Raw genomic sequence first — 17329 nt, 5'->3', positions numbered from 1 at the left:
CTCTCTGCATAATGATCCCCCTAAAATTATGTATTATTTTCACTTTAACACATTATCTTGTCTTGCATCATTTCACAGAGACAGACATATGCATGGGAGTCAACAGGTAGGGTTGAGAAAGACTTTGTGATATTTCTCCCTTTTCATGTTAAATCAAGGAAACATGAATCATTTTGTGTTACAGCACAGAGCTTCAGATCCACCTGGACAGATCAATGATGACCGGACGTCACTGCAGCTTCTCTGTGGAGGAATTTGCCTGTGCTTCTGTAAGACGTCGCATCATCATCTGTCCTCAAATTGCAGCTGAGAAAAAATAGTTCCATGTTTGGTTCAACATCTGGTCTGTTGTCATTCTCGTCTCCAGCTGTCAGGTTTAACAGCTGGGGATCTGGCAGCCATGTTGGGTTGCGATAGGGTCTCCGACTCAAGCGGCTCCAAACTTGCCTGGAACCTGCTGCTCTCCAAAGCCTCCAAGGTCCTGGATCAAGCTCTGGATCTGCTGAGCAACACCGTAAGACTGGCTTTTGGTTCCAACCGGCGGTGCTCCGGTCGCAGTTTTCAGGCTCATCACCAATATTTAAAGACCTGTCCGGCTGATTCTGATTTTTTGCCCAATTCTTGTTTTTTTTCTGAAAGATGCTAAATGTAGTGATGATGTAGTGAAGTTATTAATGGTGGATTTACTATTGTCCTTTACAAATCTTTCCCACAGTAATATGGGAAAAAAATATTTATGTGGGATGATCATTTATTTTAATAAAAAGTGCAATAACCCGGACGGACATTTTAAACTCACCTTCGACCAAATCTTTGTCTAAAGTCATCATTCAGTCTATTTTTATCTCCAATGTAGAACTTTCATTTAGCTAAAAATTTATTGTGGATCATTTGTTGTTGCAGACGCTCCGCCCCGACCATCATTCTGCCTCCATGATCCTGGACTCCATTAGAGAACTCCGGCTGCATGGCATCAACATGGCCGTCCTCAACGATCCCGCCTTCGTCCAGATGTGGTTCGGCCGCCGCCTTCGTCCGTTCCTGCCAGCTGTTTCCGACGACTTCCTCATGTCTCTCCTCCAACTCACTGAACTGCAGCACCTTCCAGTCCATGTGAGAATGAACTCATTTATCCTTTTTAATCAAGTTAAAAATGTATTTGCATCTCTTTTACAATCTGTGATGATAAAATATCTTTTCCATTTTCAGTGTGAAGACATTTAGCCACGTTCAGTCACTCATGTTGCGTGAAAGGCAGCGGTCTGTCTCCACACGCTTCATCACAGCTTTCCTGTCAACAAACAACACTGCAGGTAGGAACCTGCAAAGACACTGATCCATACCATGCCATGCATGTTGACATATTCATAAACATCTTATGTAGATCTGAACGATAAACAAGTAAAGGAGTTTTCTGAATCACCATTAACCCGTCACTTCTATCATGATTGTCTAGTGTTTCTACGACAACATCCTTCAAATCAATCTCATCTGTTTAGTTGTTTTTCTTAATTTATTCATCCAAACATTTTGTCTTGTAGCTCTTTATTTGTGCTCGTTAATGTTTTCATTACTTTCCATGTTAGACATTAAAACACAAACTTTTGGATATTATTCTTTCAAAATAGTAAATGCTCAAAGCCATGAACACTTTTTCTTGTTTTTCGTGCAAAACAAACAAATCTCCAATTTTTTTACCTTTTGCAGGTCCAGGATGTTTGTCCTCCTTCAACAACAGCGCACAGTGGCTGACCGACAACTTTGGTCCATTCTCTGAGTTAGTGGCCGTCAGCGAGCTGATCCGTCTCAACCCTCTCTTCAAACCAGTGAGGATCAGACTGTCAAAAGCAAATCAGTGCTTTAAAAAAAACAGAAGGCCAAATAACTTTTTTTTGTTCTAGGTCGAGGTCTTACAGCTCCTCACAGCAGATCAGAGAGTGGAGCTGCTGGGACTGACGCTTCCTGAAAACACAGACACTGTCATCAACGCTCTCTTTAATTACATGACCGAAGCACCAGAGGAAAGGAGATTCACACAGTTCCTGTCGTCTCTCGTCATATTCGCTAAGATGGTTAGAAAAGTCTGTTATGATTAAGGGTTTTTGAGGATTTTGTGTTTAAAGTAGTAACTCATTTTTCCTTTTCTTCCTTTTGTCCAACAGGAAAGCCTTTCTTGTTCATCCTACAAAACACTGTGAGTTCAGATCAAACCTGCAATATAGAAATATGAACAGGTGAAGAGAGAAGATTGGAGGACAAAGAGCCACGTGTTTTGAAGCATCATGTGGATGAAACCACATGATGCAAACAATGTTTGGGTGTAACGACACTTGTTTTATTTAGACAAATGAAGAAAAGCTTTCATGCCTAAGAACGCAATGTTTAATGCGTAGCATGGCAGTAGCAGCATCAAAATAAATGATCAGAAAATAATGATGTATAAACAACATCCAAGATTTAAGGCAATTCTACCAAAACACTGAGGACATGTAGCATGTTTGTTTTAAATTCATCTTCTCTCTGATTATTGTTATTTTTTTATACAAATATAGATGACTTTGGTGATTCTTGCAGACCACAGAATGAGTTTAGTTTGACTAAATTTAAAACATTTTTGACGTGCAGATTCACCAGACTGGACATCGCCATGGCAACCACTTCTCCTGACATAGTTTCAGTCGTCACAAACACTAAAGTGGCTTTGTCCAAACAACTACCACTTGGTGAGTTTTACAAAAAAGAAGAAGCATTTATTAATACAAAAACTGTTATGTTAAATCTCCTCTCAATATTTTCTTCTTTAATTTTATTTTCTTTATATATCATTTTCACAAACTAACATCAATGATGACTTTAGTTGCGCTGAGATAATTTTCTTGTATTTCAATATAAAATTAAATACGAAGAGATAATATTCAATATGCAACTTTTATGATTGTTGGTTCTTGGAAAAAGTAATCAAGAAATTACTTTGTGATTTAAATGTGTGTCAAATGATTTGCTATTTCTTTAAAAATGGACAGTTTTTAAATAATCCACTTTTTGTGCTTTTATCACAGGCTGCATCATATACAGTGGGCAGGTAAAGCTATGTTATAAATTTCTTTTATTTTTCAAACAAAATCTTTTTGAAGATTTATAACCATTTTAATCATTTTCTCTACATAGTGCAATGTAACGATGGCAAATGGTAAGTTTTCTCTCTGCATAATGATGCTCTATTTACTCTTATTTAAAATTATGTATTATTTTTTCTTTAACATATTATCTTGTCTTGCATCATTTCACAGAGACAGACATATGCATGGGAGTCAACAGGTAGGGTTGAGAAAGACTTTGTGATATTTCTCCCTTTTCATGTTAAATCAAGGAAACATGAATCATTTTGTGTTACAGCACAGAGCTTCAGATCCACCTGGACAGATCAATGATGACCGGACAGCACTGCAGCTTCTCTGTGGAGGAATTTGCCTGTGCCTCTGTAAGACGTCGCATCATCATATGTCCTCAAACTGCAGCTGAGAAAAAATTGTTCCATGTTTGGTTCAACATCTGGTCTGTTGTCATTCTCCTCTCCAGCTGTCAGGTTTAACAGCTGGGGATCTGGCAGCCATGTTGGGTTGCGATAGGGTCTCCGACTCAAGCGGCTCCAAACCTGCCTGGAAGCTGCTGCTCTCCAAAGCCTCCAAGGTCCTGGATCAAGCTCTGGATCTGCTGAGCAACACCGTAAGACTGGCTTTTGGTTCCAACCAGCGGTGCTCCGGTCGCAGTTTTCAGACTCATCACTGACATTTAAAATATCTAAGTTGCTGATTCTGATTTTGGCCTAATACTTATTTTTTTTTTTTCTTTTACCTGAAAGTCAGTAATTATAGAGTCAAAAGACTCAGGTGTTACAATTCTAACTGTTTAAAACTTAAAACTGAATATCATGACATAAAATTTCCAAACATTTCTGACCTGTTGTATATCATGTATCCTATATAATTTAACAGAAAATCCAAACATCTTTTAGGTTTCAAAATGTATTATTGTTTTTAAAAGTACAATAACGTTGTTGAATTTTCACAGTAGTGCGTACACAATGAGTTTGTGGTCATTATTTTATGATGTGATTGAAAATAATTTTAAAAACAGGTGACGAGGAATCTTTGTTTTATTTTAGTTTATGCTGATTGTTTCATTCATCTAAAAATTTATTGTGGATCATTTGTTGTTGCAGACGCTCCGCCCCGACCATCATTCTGCCTCCATGATCCTGGACTCCATTAGAGAACTCCGGCTGCATGGCATCAACATGGCCGTCCTCAACGATCCCGCCTTCGTCCAGATGTGGTTCGGCCGCCGCCTTCGTCCGTTCCTGCCAGCTGTTTCCGACGACTTCCTCTCATGTCTCTCCTCCAACTCACTGAACTGCAGCACCTTCCAGTCCATGTAAGAATGAACTCATTTATCCTTTATAATCACGTTAGAAATATACCGTGGTGGGAGGTAACAAAGTACTAATACTTTGTTACTCTACTTAAGTACAATTTTTGTGTACTTATGTGGACCACAAACTCTCAGCCTACATTTAATAATGGATACTTTCAACTTTTACTCCACTACATTTTACATTTAACCCTTTTTAACTTTTCCTCAAGTAAAATGTTAATGTGGTACCTTTACTAGAGTACATTTTTGTCTGTGTATTTGTACTTTTACTTAAGTACACATTTTGAGTACCTTCTCCACCACTGAAAATACATTTGCATCTCTTTTACAATCTGTGATGATAAAATATCTTTTCCATTTTCAGTGTGAAGACATTTAGCCACGTTCAGTCACTCATGTTGCGTGAAAGGCAGCGGTCTGTCTCCACACGTTTCATCACAGCTTTCCTGTCAACAAACAACACTGCAGGTAGGAACCTGCAAAGACACTGATCCATACCATGCATGTTGACATATTCATAAACATCTTATGTAGATCTGAACGATAAACAAGTAAAGGATATTTGGGAAACATTAAGTGTCTTCACTTGAATAATGATTGTCTGTTGTTTCCAAGACAACAAATCTTCCTCATCCTTCAAATCAATTTCACCTGTTAACTGCATGTCAGCTGTTTTATTTCCCCAAGCTTTGCATTGTTTAGCTCATTATTTTGTGGTTAGCAATTTGTAAAACTGTCTTTCAATTAAACACACAAACATTATGATTTAATTAAATTTGAAATATTGTGAATAGTATTCAAAGAAATCAATACTTTTAATTGTTCATAGTGCAAAACAAACAAATCTCCAATTTTTTTACCTTTTGCAGGTCCAGGATGTTTGTCCTCCTTCAACAACAGCGCACAGTGGCTGACCGACAACTTCGGTCCATTCTCTGAGTTAGTGGCCGTCAGCGAGCTGATCCGTCTCAACCCTCTCTTCAAACCAGTGAGGATCAGACTGTCAAAAGCAAATCAGTGCTTTAAAAAAAATAAGGCTAAATAACTTTTTTTTTGTTCTAGCTTGAGGTCTTACAGCTCCTCACACCAGATCAGAGAGTGGAGCTGCTGGGACTGACGCTTCCTGAAAACACAGACACTGTCATCAACGCTCTCTTTAATTACATGACCGAAGCACCAGAGGAAAGGAGATTCACACAGTTCCTGTCATCTTTGGTCATGTTTTCCAAGATAGTAAGAAAAGTCTTTTTTGATTCAGGACTTTTCGTTTTAAGGTTATAGCTCATTTGTCCTCTTCTTGTTTTATCCAACAGTTGAATCTTTCCTGCTCGTCCTACAAAACACTGTGAGTTCAGATCAAACCTGCAATATATACGATTAAAGTTGTAGCCAGAAATGCTAAATGACAGTGAAGTTTTGGTAGTTTCTAGACAACATGCTCATCTTAGGAAAGATAATCATGATTATGTCGCAGCATAGAGTCAAAAAGGTGAGCAGCATTTGTTTCTTTTCAATGAGTGTCATAAGCTGCGTTTTCATTACAAAAGTGAGTAAAAGTTTGTTGAAATTGTATTTCACAATTGTTTTTTCTATTAAATAAGAAATGCAATTAAAATCACATGTTAATAAGTTTGTTTACACAATAAGTCATGATCCTCCATCTACTTCCTGCTGTCCTCTTGTTTGTGGATTCTGCCAGAAGGAGCAACCAGTTATTGATCAGCACTCGTGTGATGCAAAATAAGTGTTTCCACTGCAGTTTTGTGAAATCCATCCATTTCAATACGATCATAGAACCATCGCAAACCAGAGCCTAATTTTTATCTAGAACAAGAGTTTTTTTATAATTATGTTTTTATTCAGAAAATCTATTATCAAAATGTCAAGTTTTGAACTTGACATTTTTTAACTCTACCAATGGAAATAATCAAGTTCCATTGGTCTTTTCCATTGACCAATGATATTGTCAATGGAAACGCAGCTACCACGTGGACTGACCTCCCTGTGACAAAGAAGCCAACACAAAGCAAAAAAAAAAGGTGGAATCCTTCTGTGAATACAGTCAGGAACAAAGACAAACATTTTTTTCAGACATTTCTTTTGGATGAAACATTGGATGTCGCAAGATTGAAATATTTGGATAAAGGAAAAAAACCTTGCAACTCTAAGTAGGTCATTCTAAATGAGGAGTATGGCGACGGCAGCAGATTAAATAGCATAATAAGAAATTTGGAGATATTGAAACAACATTTAACGACATCAAATGGAGAGCAAATGTTTTGGATCCAATGTCCTACATACGCCGCAAGGAAACTATATATGTATCAAATTCTCAATTTAAATAAAGTAATGAAACTTTAAAATCATCTCTCTGATGTACATTGTTGTTTGCCTCACATCGATGAACAACCACAGAACGAGTTTAGTTTGATTCAATTGAAAATATTCTTGCCTCACAGATTCACCAGACTGGACGACGCCATGGCATCAGCTACTTCTGATGTAACTTCAGCCATCACACACACAAAAGTGGCTTTATTCAAACAGCTACCATCTGGTGAGACTTATATATATATATACATATATATATATAAAAAAGAGAAATATTTTTAGGATACAAATTGTGTTATTTGTATCATTTCTACTTTCATTTGATTTAATATTTTCCAAACTGTTACATTTTTAATTTCTATCACGTGTAAAGACTGTGGCAATACGTCTTTACCATGTTAAACACAAAAAGACATTTAATATTCAAAATGCAGCTTAGTGATTATAGATTGAAGAATTAATTTGATGAGTGTGTATTTGTGTCAAGAGAAATAATTTCTCTTTTGTTTAATAATTAACTCATTTGATTTTTTGTGTGTGCTTTTATCACAGGTTGCATCATATACAGTGGGCAGGTAAAGATATGTTATGAATTTTTTTTATTTTCAAACAAATATTTTTGAAGATTTATAACCATTTTAATCATTTTCTCTACATAGTGCAATGTAACGATGGCAAATGGTAAGTTTCCTCTCTGCATAATGATCCTCTATTTACTCTTATTTAAAATTATGTATTATTTTCACTTTAACACATTATCTTGTCTTGCATCATTTCACAGAGACAGACATATGCATGGGAGTCAACAGGTAGGGTTGAGAAAGACTTTGTGATATTTCTCCCTTTTCATGTTAAATCAAGGAAACATGAATCATTTTGTGTTACAGCACAAAGCTTCAGATCCACCTGGACAGATCAATGATGACCGGACGTCACTGCAGCTTCTCTGTGGAGGAATTTGCCTGTGCTTCTGTAAGACGTCGCATCATCATCTGTCCTCAAATTGCAGCTGAGAAAAAATAGTTCCATGTTTGGTTCAACATCTGGTCTGTTGTCATTCTCGTCTCCAGCTGTCAGGTTTAACAGCTGGGGATCTGGCAGCCATGTTGGGTTGCGATAGGGTCTCCGACTCAAGCGGCTCCAAACTTGCCTGGAACCTGCTGCTCTCCAAAGCCTCCAAGGTCCTGGATCAAGCTCTGGATCTGCTGAGCAACACCGTAAGACTGGCTTTGGTTCCAACCGGCGGTGCTCCGGTCGCAGTTTTCAGGCTCATCACCAATATTTAAAGACCTGTCCGGCTGATTCTGATTTTTTGCCCAATTCTTGTTTTTTTTCTGAAAGATGCTAAATGTAGTGATGATGTAGTGAAGTTATTAATGGTGGATTTACTATTGTCCTTTACAAATCTTTCCCACCAGTAATATGGAAAAAAATATTTATGTGGGATGATCATTTATTTTAATAAAAAGTGCAATAACCCGGACGGACATTTTAAACTCACCTTCGACCAAATCTTTGTCTAAAGTCATCATTCAGTCTATTTTATCTCCAATGTAGAACTTTCATTTAGCTAAAAATTTATTGTGGATCATTTGTTGTTGCAGACGCTCCGCCCCGACCATCATTCTGCCTCCATGATCCTGGACTCCATTAGAGAACTCCGGCTGCATGGCATCAACATGGCCGTCCTCAACGATCCCGCCTTCGTCCAGATGTGGTTCGGCCGCCGCCTTCGTCCGTTCCTGCCAGCTGTTTCCGACGACTTCCTCTCATGTCTCTCCTCCAACTCACTGAACTGCAGCACCTTCCAGTCCATGTGAGAATGAACTCATTTATCCTTTTTAATCAAGTTAAAAATGTATTTGCATCTCTTTTACAATCTGTGATGATAAAATATCTTTTCCATTTTCAGTGTGAAGACATTTAGCGACGTTCAGTCACTCATGTTGCGTGAAAGGCAGCGGTCTGTCTCCACACGCTTCATCACAGCTTTCCTGTCAACAAACAACACTGCAGGTAGGAACCTGCAAAGACACTGATCCATACCATGCCATGCATGTTGACATATTCATAAACATCTTATGTAGATCTGAACGATAAACAAGTAAAGGAGTTTTCTGAATCACCATTAACCCGTCACTTCTATCATGATTGTCTAGTGTTTCTACGACAACATCCTTCAAATCAATCTCATCTGTTTAGTTGTTTTTCTTAATTTATTCATCCAAACATTTTGTCTTGTAGCTCTTTATTTTGTGCTCGTTAATGTTTTCATTACTTTCCATGTTAGACATTAAAACACAAACTTTTGGATATTATTCTTTCAAAATGCTCAAAGCAATGAACACTTTTTCTTGTTTTTCGTGCAAAACAAACAAATCTCCAATTTTTTTACCTTTTGCAGGTCCAGGATGTTTGTCCTCCTTCAACAACAGCGCACAGTGGCTGACCGACAACTTTGGTCCATTCTCTGAGTTAGTGGCCGTCAGCGAGCTGATCCGTCTCAACCCTCTCTTCAAACCAGTGAGGATCAGACTGTCAAAAGCAAATCAGTGCTTTAAAAAAAACAGAAGGCCAAATAACTTTTTTTGTTCTAGGTCGAGGTCTTACAGCTCCTCACAGCAGATCAGAGAGTGGAGCTGCTGGGACTGACGCTTCCTGAAAACACAGACACTGTCATCAACGCTCTCTTTAATTACATGACCGAAGCACCAGAGGAAAGGAGATTCACACAGTTCCTGTCGTCTCTCGTCATATTCGCTAAGATGGTTAGAAAAGTCTGTTGTGATTAAGGGTTTTTGAGGATTTTGTGTTTAAAGTAGTAACTCATTTTTCCTTTTCTTCCTTTTGTCCAACAGGAAAGCCTTTCTTGTTCATCCTACAAAACACTGTGAGTTCAGATCAAACCTGCAATATAGAAATATGAACAGGTGAAGAGAGAAGATTGGAGGACAAAGAGCCACGTGTTTTGAAGCATCATGTGGATGAAACCACATGATGCAAACAATGTTTGGGTGTAACGACACTTGTTTTATTTAGACAAATGAAGAAAAGCTTTCATGCCTAAGAACGCAATGTTTAATGCGTAGCATGGCAGTAGCAGCATCAAAATAAATGATCAGAAAATAATGATGTATAAACAACATCCAAGATTTAAGGCAATTCTACCAAAACACTGAGGACATGTAGCATGTTTGTTTTAAATTCATCTTCTCTCTGATTATTGTTATTTTTTTATACAAACATAGATGACTTTGGTGATTCTTGCAGACCACAGAATGAGTTTAGTTTGACTAAATTTAAAACATTTTTGCCGTGCAGATTCACCAGACTGGACATCGCCATGGCAACCACTTCTCCTGACATAGTTTCAGTCGTCACAAACACTAAAGTGGCTTTGTCCAAACAACTACCACTTGGTGAGTTTTACAAAAAAGAAGAAGCATTTATTAATAAAAACTGTTGTTAAATCTCCTCTCAATATTTTCTTCTTTAATTTTATTTTCTTTATATATCATTTTCACAAACTAACAACAATGATGACTTTAGTTGCGCTGAGATAATTTTCTTGTATTTCAATATACAATTAAATACGAAGAGATAATATTCAATATGCAACTTTTATGATTGTTGGTTCTTGGAAAAAGTAATCAAGAAATTACTTTGTGATTTAAATGTGTGTCAAATGATTTGCTATTTCTTTAAAAATGGACAGTTTTTAAATAATCCACTTTTTGTGCTTTTATCACAGGCTGCATCATATACAGTGGGCAGGTAAAGATATGTTATAAATTTCTTTTATTTTTCAAACAAAATCTTTTTGAAGATTTATAACCATTTTAATCATTTTCTCTACATAGTGCAATGTAACGATGGCAAATGGTAAGTTTCCTCTCTGCATAATGATCCTCTATTTACTCTTATTTAAAATTATGTATTATTTTCACTTTAACACATTATCTTGTCTTGCATCATTTCACAGAGACAGACATATGCATGGGAGTCAACAGGTAGGGTTGAGAAAGACTTTGTGATATTTCTCCCTTTTTATGTTATATCAAGGAAACATGAATCATTTTGTGTTACAGCACAGAGCTTCAGATCCACCTGGACAGATCAATGATGACCGGACGGCACTGCAGCTTCTCTGTGGAGGAATTTGCCTGTGCCTCTGTAAGACGTCGCATCATCATCTGTCCTCAAATTGCAGCTGAGAAAAAATAGTTCCATGTTTGGTTCAACATCTGGTCTGTTGTCATTCTCCTCTCCAGCTGTCAGGTTTAACAGCTGGGGATCTGGCAGCCATGTTGGGTTGCGATAGGGTCTCCGACTCAAGCGGCTCCAAACCTGCCTGGAAGCTGCTGCTCTCCAAAGCCTCCAAGGTCCTGGATCAAGCTCTGGATCTGCTGAGCAACACCGTAAGACTGGCTTTTGGTTCCAACCAGCGGTGCTCCGGTCGCATTTTTCAGACTCATCACTGATATTTAAAATATCTAAGTTGCTGATTCTGATTTTGGCCTAATACTGATTTATTTATTTATTTTTTTACCTGAAAGTCGGTAATTATAGAGTCAAAAGACTCAGGTGTTACAATTCTAACTGTTTAAAACTTAAAACTGAATATCATGACATAAAATTTCCAAACATTTCTGACCTGTTGTATATCATGTATCCTATATAATTTAACAGAAAATCCAAACATCTCTTAGGTTTCAAAATGTATTATTGTTTTTAAACGTACAATAACGTTGTTGAATTTTCACAGTAGTGCGTACACAATGAGAGATTTTGGTCATTATTTTATGATGTGATTAAAAAAAATTTTAAAAAACAGATGACGAGGAATCTTTGTTTTATTTTAGTTTATGCTGATTGTTTCATTAATCTAAAAATGTATCGTGGATCATTTGTTGTTGCAGACGCTCCGCCCCGACCATCATTCTGCCTCCATGATCCTGGACTCCATTAGAGAACTCCGGCTGCATGGCATCAACATGGCCGTCCTCAACGATCCCGCCTTCGTCCAGATGTGGTTCGGCCGCCGCCTTCGTCCGTTCCTGCCAGCTGTTTCCGACGACTTCCTCTCATGTCTCTCCTCCAACTCACTGAACTGCAGCACCTTCCAGTCCATGTAAGAATGAACTCATTTATCCTTTATAATCACGTTAGAAATATACCGTGGTGGGAGGTAACAAAGTACTAATACTTTGTTACTCTACTTAAGTACAATTTTTGTGTACTTATGTGGACCACAAACTCTCAGCCTACATTTAATAATGGATACTTTCAACTTTTACTCCACTACATTTTACATTTAACCCTTTTTAACTTTTCCTCAAGTAAAATGTTAATGTGGTACCTTTACTAGAGTACATTTTTGTCTGTGTATTTGTACTTTTACTTAAGTACACATTTTGAGTACCTTCTCCACCACTGAAAATACATTTGCATCTCTTTTACAATCTGTGATGATAAAATATCTTTTCCATTTTCAGTGTGAAGACATTTAGCCACGTTCAGTCACTCATGTTGCGTGAAAGGCAGCGGTCTGTCTCCACACGCTTCATCACAGCTTTCCTGTCAACAAACAACACTGCAGGTAGGAACCTGCAAAGACACTGATCCATACCATGCATGTTGACATATTCATAAACATCTTATGTAGATCTGAACGATAAACAAGTAAAGGATATTTGGGAAACATTAAGTGTCTTCACTTGAATAATGATTGTCTGTTGTTTCCAAGACAACAAATCTTCCTCATCCTTCAAATCAATTTCACCTGTTAACTGCATGTCAGCTGTTTTATTTCCCCAAGCTTTGCATTGTTTAGCTCATTATTTTGTGGTTAGCAATTTGTAAAACTGTCTTTCAATGTTAAACACACAAACATTAGGATTTAATTAAATTTGAAATATTGTGAATAGTATTCAAAGAAATCAATACTTTTAATTGTTCATAGTGCAAAACAAACAAATCTCCAATTTTTTTACCTTTTGCAGGTCCAGGATGTTTGTCCTCCTTCAACAACAGCGCACAGTGGCTGACCGACAACTTCGGTCCATTCTCTGAGTTAGTGGCCGTCAGCGAGCTGATCCGTCTCAACCCTCTCTTCAAACCAGTGAGGATCAGACTGTCAAAAGCAAATCAGTGCTTTAAAAAAAACAGAAGGCCAAATAACTTTTTTTTTGTTCTAGCTCGAGGTCTTACAGCTCCTCACACCAGATCAGAGAGTGGAGCTGCTGGGACTGACGCTTCCTGAAAACACAGACACTGTCATCAACGCTCTCTTTAATTACATGACCGAAGCACCAGAGGAAAGGAGATTCACACAGTTCCTGTCATCTTTGGTCATGTTTTCCAAGATAGTAAGAAAAGTCTTTTTTGATTCAGGACTTTTCGTTTTAAGGTCATAGCTCATTTGTCCTCTTGTTTTTATCCAACAGTTGAATCTTTCCTGCTCGTCCTACAAAACACTGTGAGTTCAGATCAAACCTGCAATATATACGATTAAAGTTGTAGCCAGAAATGCTAAATGAGAGTGAAGTTTTGGTAGTTTCTAGACAACATGCTCATCTTAGGAAAGATAATCATGATTATGTCGCAGCATAGAGTCAAAAAGGTCAGCAGCATTTGTTTTCTTTTCAATGAGTGTCATAAGCTGCGTTTTCATTACAAAAGTGAGTAAAAGTTTGTTGAAATTGTATTTCACAATTTTTTTTTCTATTAAATAAGAAATGCAATTAAAATCACATGTTAATAAGTTTGTTTACACAATAAGTCATGATCCTCCATCTACTTCCTGCTGTCCTCTTGTTTGTGGATTCTGCCAGAAGGAGCAACCAGTTCTTGATGATGTTGCGTGTGATGCCATTTTGATCATTTTACCATCGCAAACAAACCTAAGCCAGAGCATCGCAAACCAGAGCCTAATTTTTATCTAGAACAAGAGTTTTTTTATAATTATGTTTTTATTCAGAAAATCTATTATCAAAATGTCAAGTTTTGAACTTGACATTTTTTAACTCTACCAATGGAAATAATCAAGTTCCATTGGTCTTTTCCATTGACCAATGATATTGTCAATGGAAACGCAGCTACCACGTGGACTGACCTCCCTGTGACAAAGAAGCCAACACAAAGCAAAAAAAAAAGGTGGAATCCTTCTGTGAATACAGTCAGGAACAAAGACAAACATTTTTTCAGACATTTCTTTTGGATGAAACATTGGATGTCGCAAGATTGAAATATTTGGATAAAGGAAAAAAACCTTGCAACTCTAAGTAGGTCATTCTAAATGAGGAGTATGGCGACGGCAGCAGATTAAATAGCATAATAAGAAATTTGGAGATATTGAAACAACATTTAACGACATCAAATGGAGAGCAAATGTTTTGGATCCAATGTCCTACATACGCCGCAAGGAAACTATTGTATATATGTATCAAATTCTCAATTTAAATAAAGTAATGAAACTTTAAAATCATCTCTCTGATGTACATTGTTGTTTGCCTCACATCGATGAACAACCACAGAACGAGTTTAGTTTGATTCAATTGAAAATATTCTTGCCTCACAGATTCACCAGACTGGACGACGCCATGGCATCAGCTACTTCTGATGTAACTTCAGCCATCACACACACAAAAGTGGCTTTATTCAAACAGCTACCATCTGGTGAGACTTTTATATATATATATAAAAGAGAAATATTTTTAGGATACAAATTGTGTTATTTGTATCATTTCTACTTTCATTTGATTTAATATTTTCCAAACTGTTACATTTTTAATTTCTATCACGTGTAAAGACTGTGGCAATACGTCTTTACCATGTTAAACACAAAAAGACATTCAATATACAAAATGCAGCTTAGTGATTATAGATTGAAGAATTAATTTGATGAGTGTGTATTTGTGTCAAAAGAAATAATTTTTCTTTTGTTTAATAATTAACTCATTTGATTTTTTTTTGTGTGCTTTTATCACAGGCTGCATCATATACAGTGGGCAGGTAAAGATATGTTATGAATTTTTTTTATTTTCAAACAAATATTTTTTGAAGATTTATAACCATTTTAATCATTTTCTCTACATAGTGCAATGTAACGATGGCAAATGGTAAGTTTCCTCTCTGCATAATGATCCTCTATTTACTCTTATTTAAAATTATGTATTATTTTCACTTTAACACATTATCTTGTCTTGCATCATTTCACAGAGACAGACATATGCATGGGAGTCAACAGGTAGGGTTGAGAAAGACTTTGTGATATTTCTCCCTTTTCATGTTAAATCAAGGAAACATGAATCATTTTGTGTTACAGCACAAAGCTTCAGATCCACCTGGACAGATCAATGATGACCGGACGTCACTGCAGCTTCTCTGTGGAGGAATTTGCCTGTGCTTCTGTAAGACGTCGCATCATCATCTGTCCTCAAATTGCAGCTGAGAAAAAATAGTTCCATGTTTGGTTCAACATCTGGTCTGTTGTCATTCTCGTCTCCAGCTGTCAGGTTTAACAGCTGGGGATCTGGCAGCCATGTTGGGTTGCGATAGGGTCTCCGACTCAAGCGGCTCCAAACTTGCCTGGAACCTGCTGCTCTCCAAAGCCTCCAAGGTCCTGGATCAAGCTCTGGATCTGCTGAGCAACACCGTAAGACTGGCTTTTGGTTCCATCCAGCGGTGCTCCGGTCGCAGTTTTCAGGCTCATCACCAATATTTAAAGACCTGTCCGGCTGATTCTGATTTTTTGCCCAATTCTTGTTTTTTTCTGAAAGATGCTAAATGTAGTGATGATGTAGTGAAGTTATTAATGGTGGATTTACTATTGTCCTTTACAAATCTTTCCCACCAGTAATATGGGAAAAAAATATTTATGTGGGATGATCATTTATTTTAATAAAAAGTGCAATAACCCGGACGGACATTTTAAACTCACCTTCGACCAAATCTTTGTCTAAAGTCATCATTCAGTCTATTTTTATCTCCAATGTAGAACTTTCATTTAGCTAAAAATTTATTGTGGATCATTTGTTGTTGCAGACGCTCCGCCCCGACCATCATTCTGCCTCCATGATCCTGGACTCCATTAGAGAACTCCGGCTGCATGGCATCAACATGGCCGTCCTCAACGATCCCGCCTTCGTCCAGATGTGGTTCGGCCGCCGCCTTCGTCCGTTCCTGCCAGCTGTTTCCGACGACTTCCTCTCATGTCTCTCCTCCAACTCACTGAACTGCAGCACCTTCCAGTCCATGTGAGAATGAACTCATTTATCCTTTTTAATCAAGTTAAAATGTATTTGCATCTCTTTTACAATCTGTGATGATAAAATATCTTTTCCATTTTCAGTGTGAAGACATTAGCGACGTTCAGTCACTCATGTTGCGTGAAAGGCAGCGGTCTGTCTCCACACGCTTCATCACAGCTTTCCTGTCAACAAACAACACTGCAGGTAGGAACCTGCAAAGACACTGATCCATACCATGCATGTTGACATATTCATAAACATCTTATGTAGATCTGAACGATAAACAAGTAAAGGAGTTTTCTGAATCACCATTAACCCGTCACTTCTATCATGATTGTCTAGTGTTTCTACGACAACATCCTTCAAATCAATCTCATCTGTTTAGTTGTTTTTCTTAATTTTTCATCCAAACATTTTGTCTTGTAGCTCTTTATTTTGTGCTCGTTAATGTTTTCATTACTTTCCATGTTAGACATTAAAACACAAACTTTTGGATATTATTTCTTTCAAAATGCTCAAAGCAATGAACACTTTTTCTTGTTTTTCGTGCAAAACAAACAAATCTCCAATTTTTTTACCTTTTGCAGGTCCAGGATGTTTGTCCTCCTTCAACAACAGCGCACAGTGGCTGACCGACAACTTTGGTCCATTCTCTGAGTTAGTGGCCGTCAGCGAGCTGATCCGTCTCAACCCTCTCTTCAAACCAGTGAGGATCAGACTGTCAAAAGCAAATCAGTGCTTTAAAAAAAACAGAAGGCCAAATAACTTTTTTTTGTTCTAGGTCGAGGTCTTACAGCTCCTCACAGCAGATCAGAGAGTGGAGCTGCTGGGACTGACGCTTCCTGAAAACACAGACACTGTCATCAACGCTCTCTTTAATTACATGACCGAAGCACCAGAGGAAAGGAGATTCACACAGTTCCTGTCGTCTCTCGTCATATTCGCTAAGATGGTTAGAAAAGTCTGTTGTGATTAAGGGTTTTTGAGGATTTTGTGTTTAAAGTAGTAACTCATTTTTCCTTTTCTTCCTTTTGTCCAACAGGAAAGCCTTTCTTGTTCATCCTACAAAACACTGTGAGTTCAGATCAAACCTGCAATATAGAAATATGAACAGGTGAAGAGAGAAGATTGGAGGACAAAGAGCCACGTGTTTTGAAGCATCATGTGGATGAAACCACATGATGCAAACAATGTTTGGGTGTAACGACACTTGTTTTATTTAGACAAATGAAGAAAAGCTTTCATGCCTAAGAACGCAATGTTTAATGCGTAGCATGGCAGTAGCAGCATCAAAATAAATGATCAGAAAATAA

General features: G+C 37.5%; 1 protein-coding gene across 1 annotated transcript; it reads left to right on the top strand.

Annotated features, from left to right (window-relative positions):
• Nucleotides 1–422: 422 nt before the first annotated feature.
• On the top strand, nt 423–16887 carry LOC129376837 (uncharacterized). The gene is made up of 49 exons (XM_055056434.1): nt 423–514; nt 904–1113; nt 1210–1313; nt 1708–1826; nt 1902–2072; nt 2163–2194; nt 2626–2723; nt 3060–3082; nt 3169–3190; nt 3291–3318; nt 3397–3481; nt 3580–3726; nt 4223–4434; nt 4799–4902; nt 5304–5422; nt 5497–5667; nt 5748–5779; nt 6894–6991; nt 7318–7340; nt 7425–7446; nt 7547–7574; nt 7653–7737; nt 7836–7982; nt 8370–8581; nt 8678–8781; nt 9170–9288; nt 9363–9533; nt 9624–9655; nt 10087–10184; nt 10517–10539; nt 10626–10647; nt 10748–10775; nt 10854–10938; nt 11037–11183; nt 11685–11896; nt 12261–12364; nt 12768–12886; nt 12963–13133; nt 13212–13243; nt 14345–14442; nt 14756–14778; nt 14864–14885; nt 14986–15013; nt 15092–15176; nt 15275–15421; nt 15811–16022; nt 16118–16220; nt 16604–16722; nt 16798–16887. Exons 2-48 carry the CDS (start codon nt 968–970, stop codon nt 16646–16648), a joined length of 4458 nt encoding a protein of 1485 aa, XP_054912409.1. The 5' UTR covers nt 423–514; nt 904–967; the 3' UTR covers nt 16649–16722; nt 16798–16887.
• The last annotated feature ends 442 nt before the right edge of the window (nt 16888–17329 follow it).

This window comes from Poeciliopsis prolifica, unplaced genomic scaffold, assembly GCF_027474105.1.
Source record: "Poeciliopsis prolifica strain line A6 unplaced genomic scaffold, Auburn_PproV2 SCAFFOLD045, whole genome shotgun sequence".
NCBI lineage: Eukaryota > Metazoa > Chordata > Actinopteri > Cyprinodontiformes > Poeciliidae > Poeciliopsis > Poeciliopsis prolifica.
Note: the sequence above shows the minus strand (reverse complement) of the source record. Positions and strands in the feature narration are given on the sequence as shown.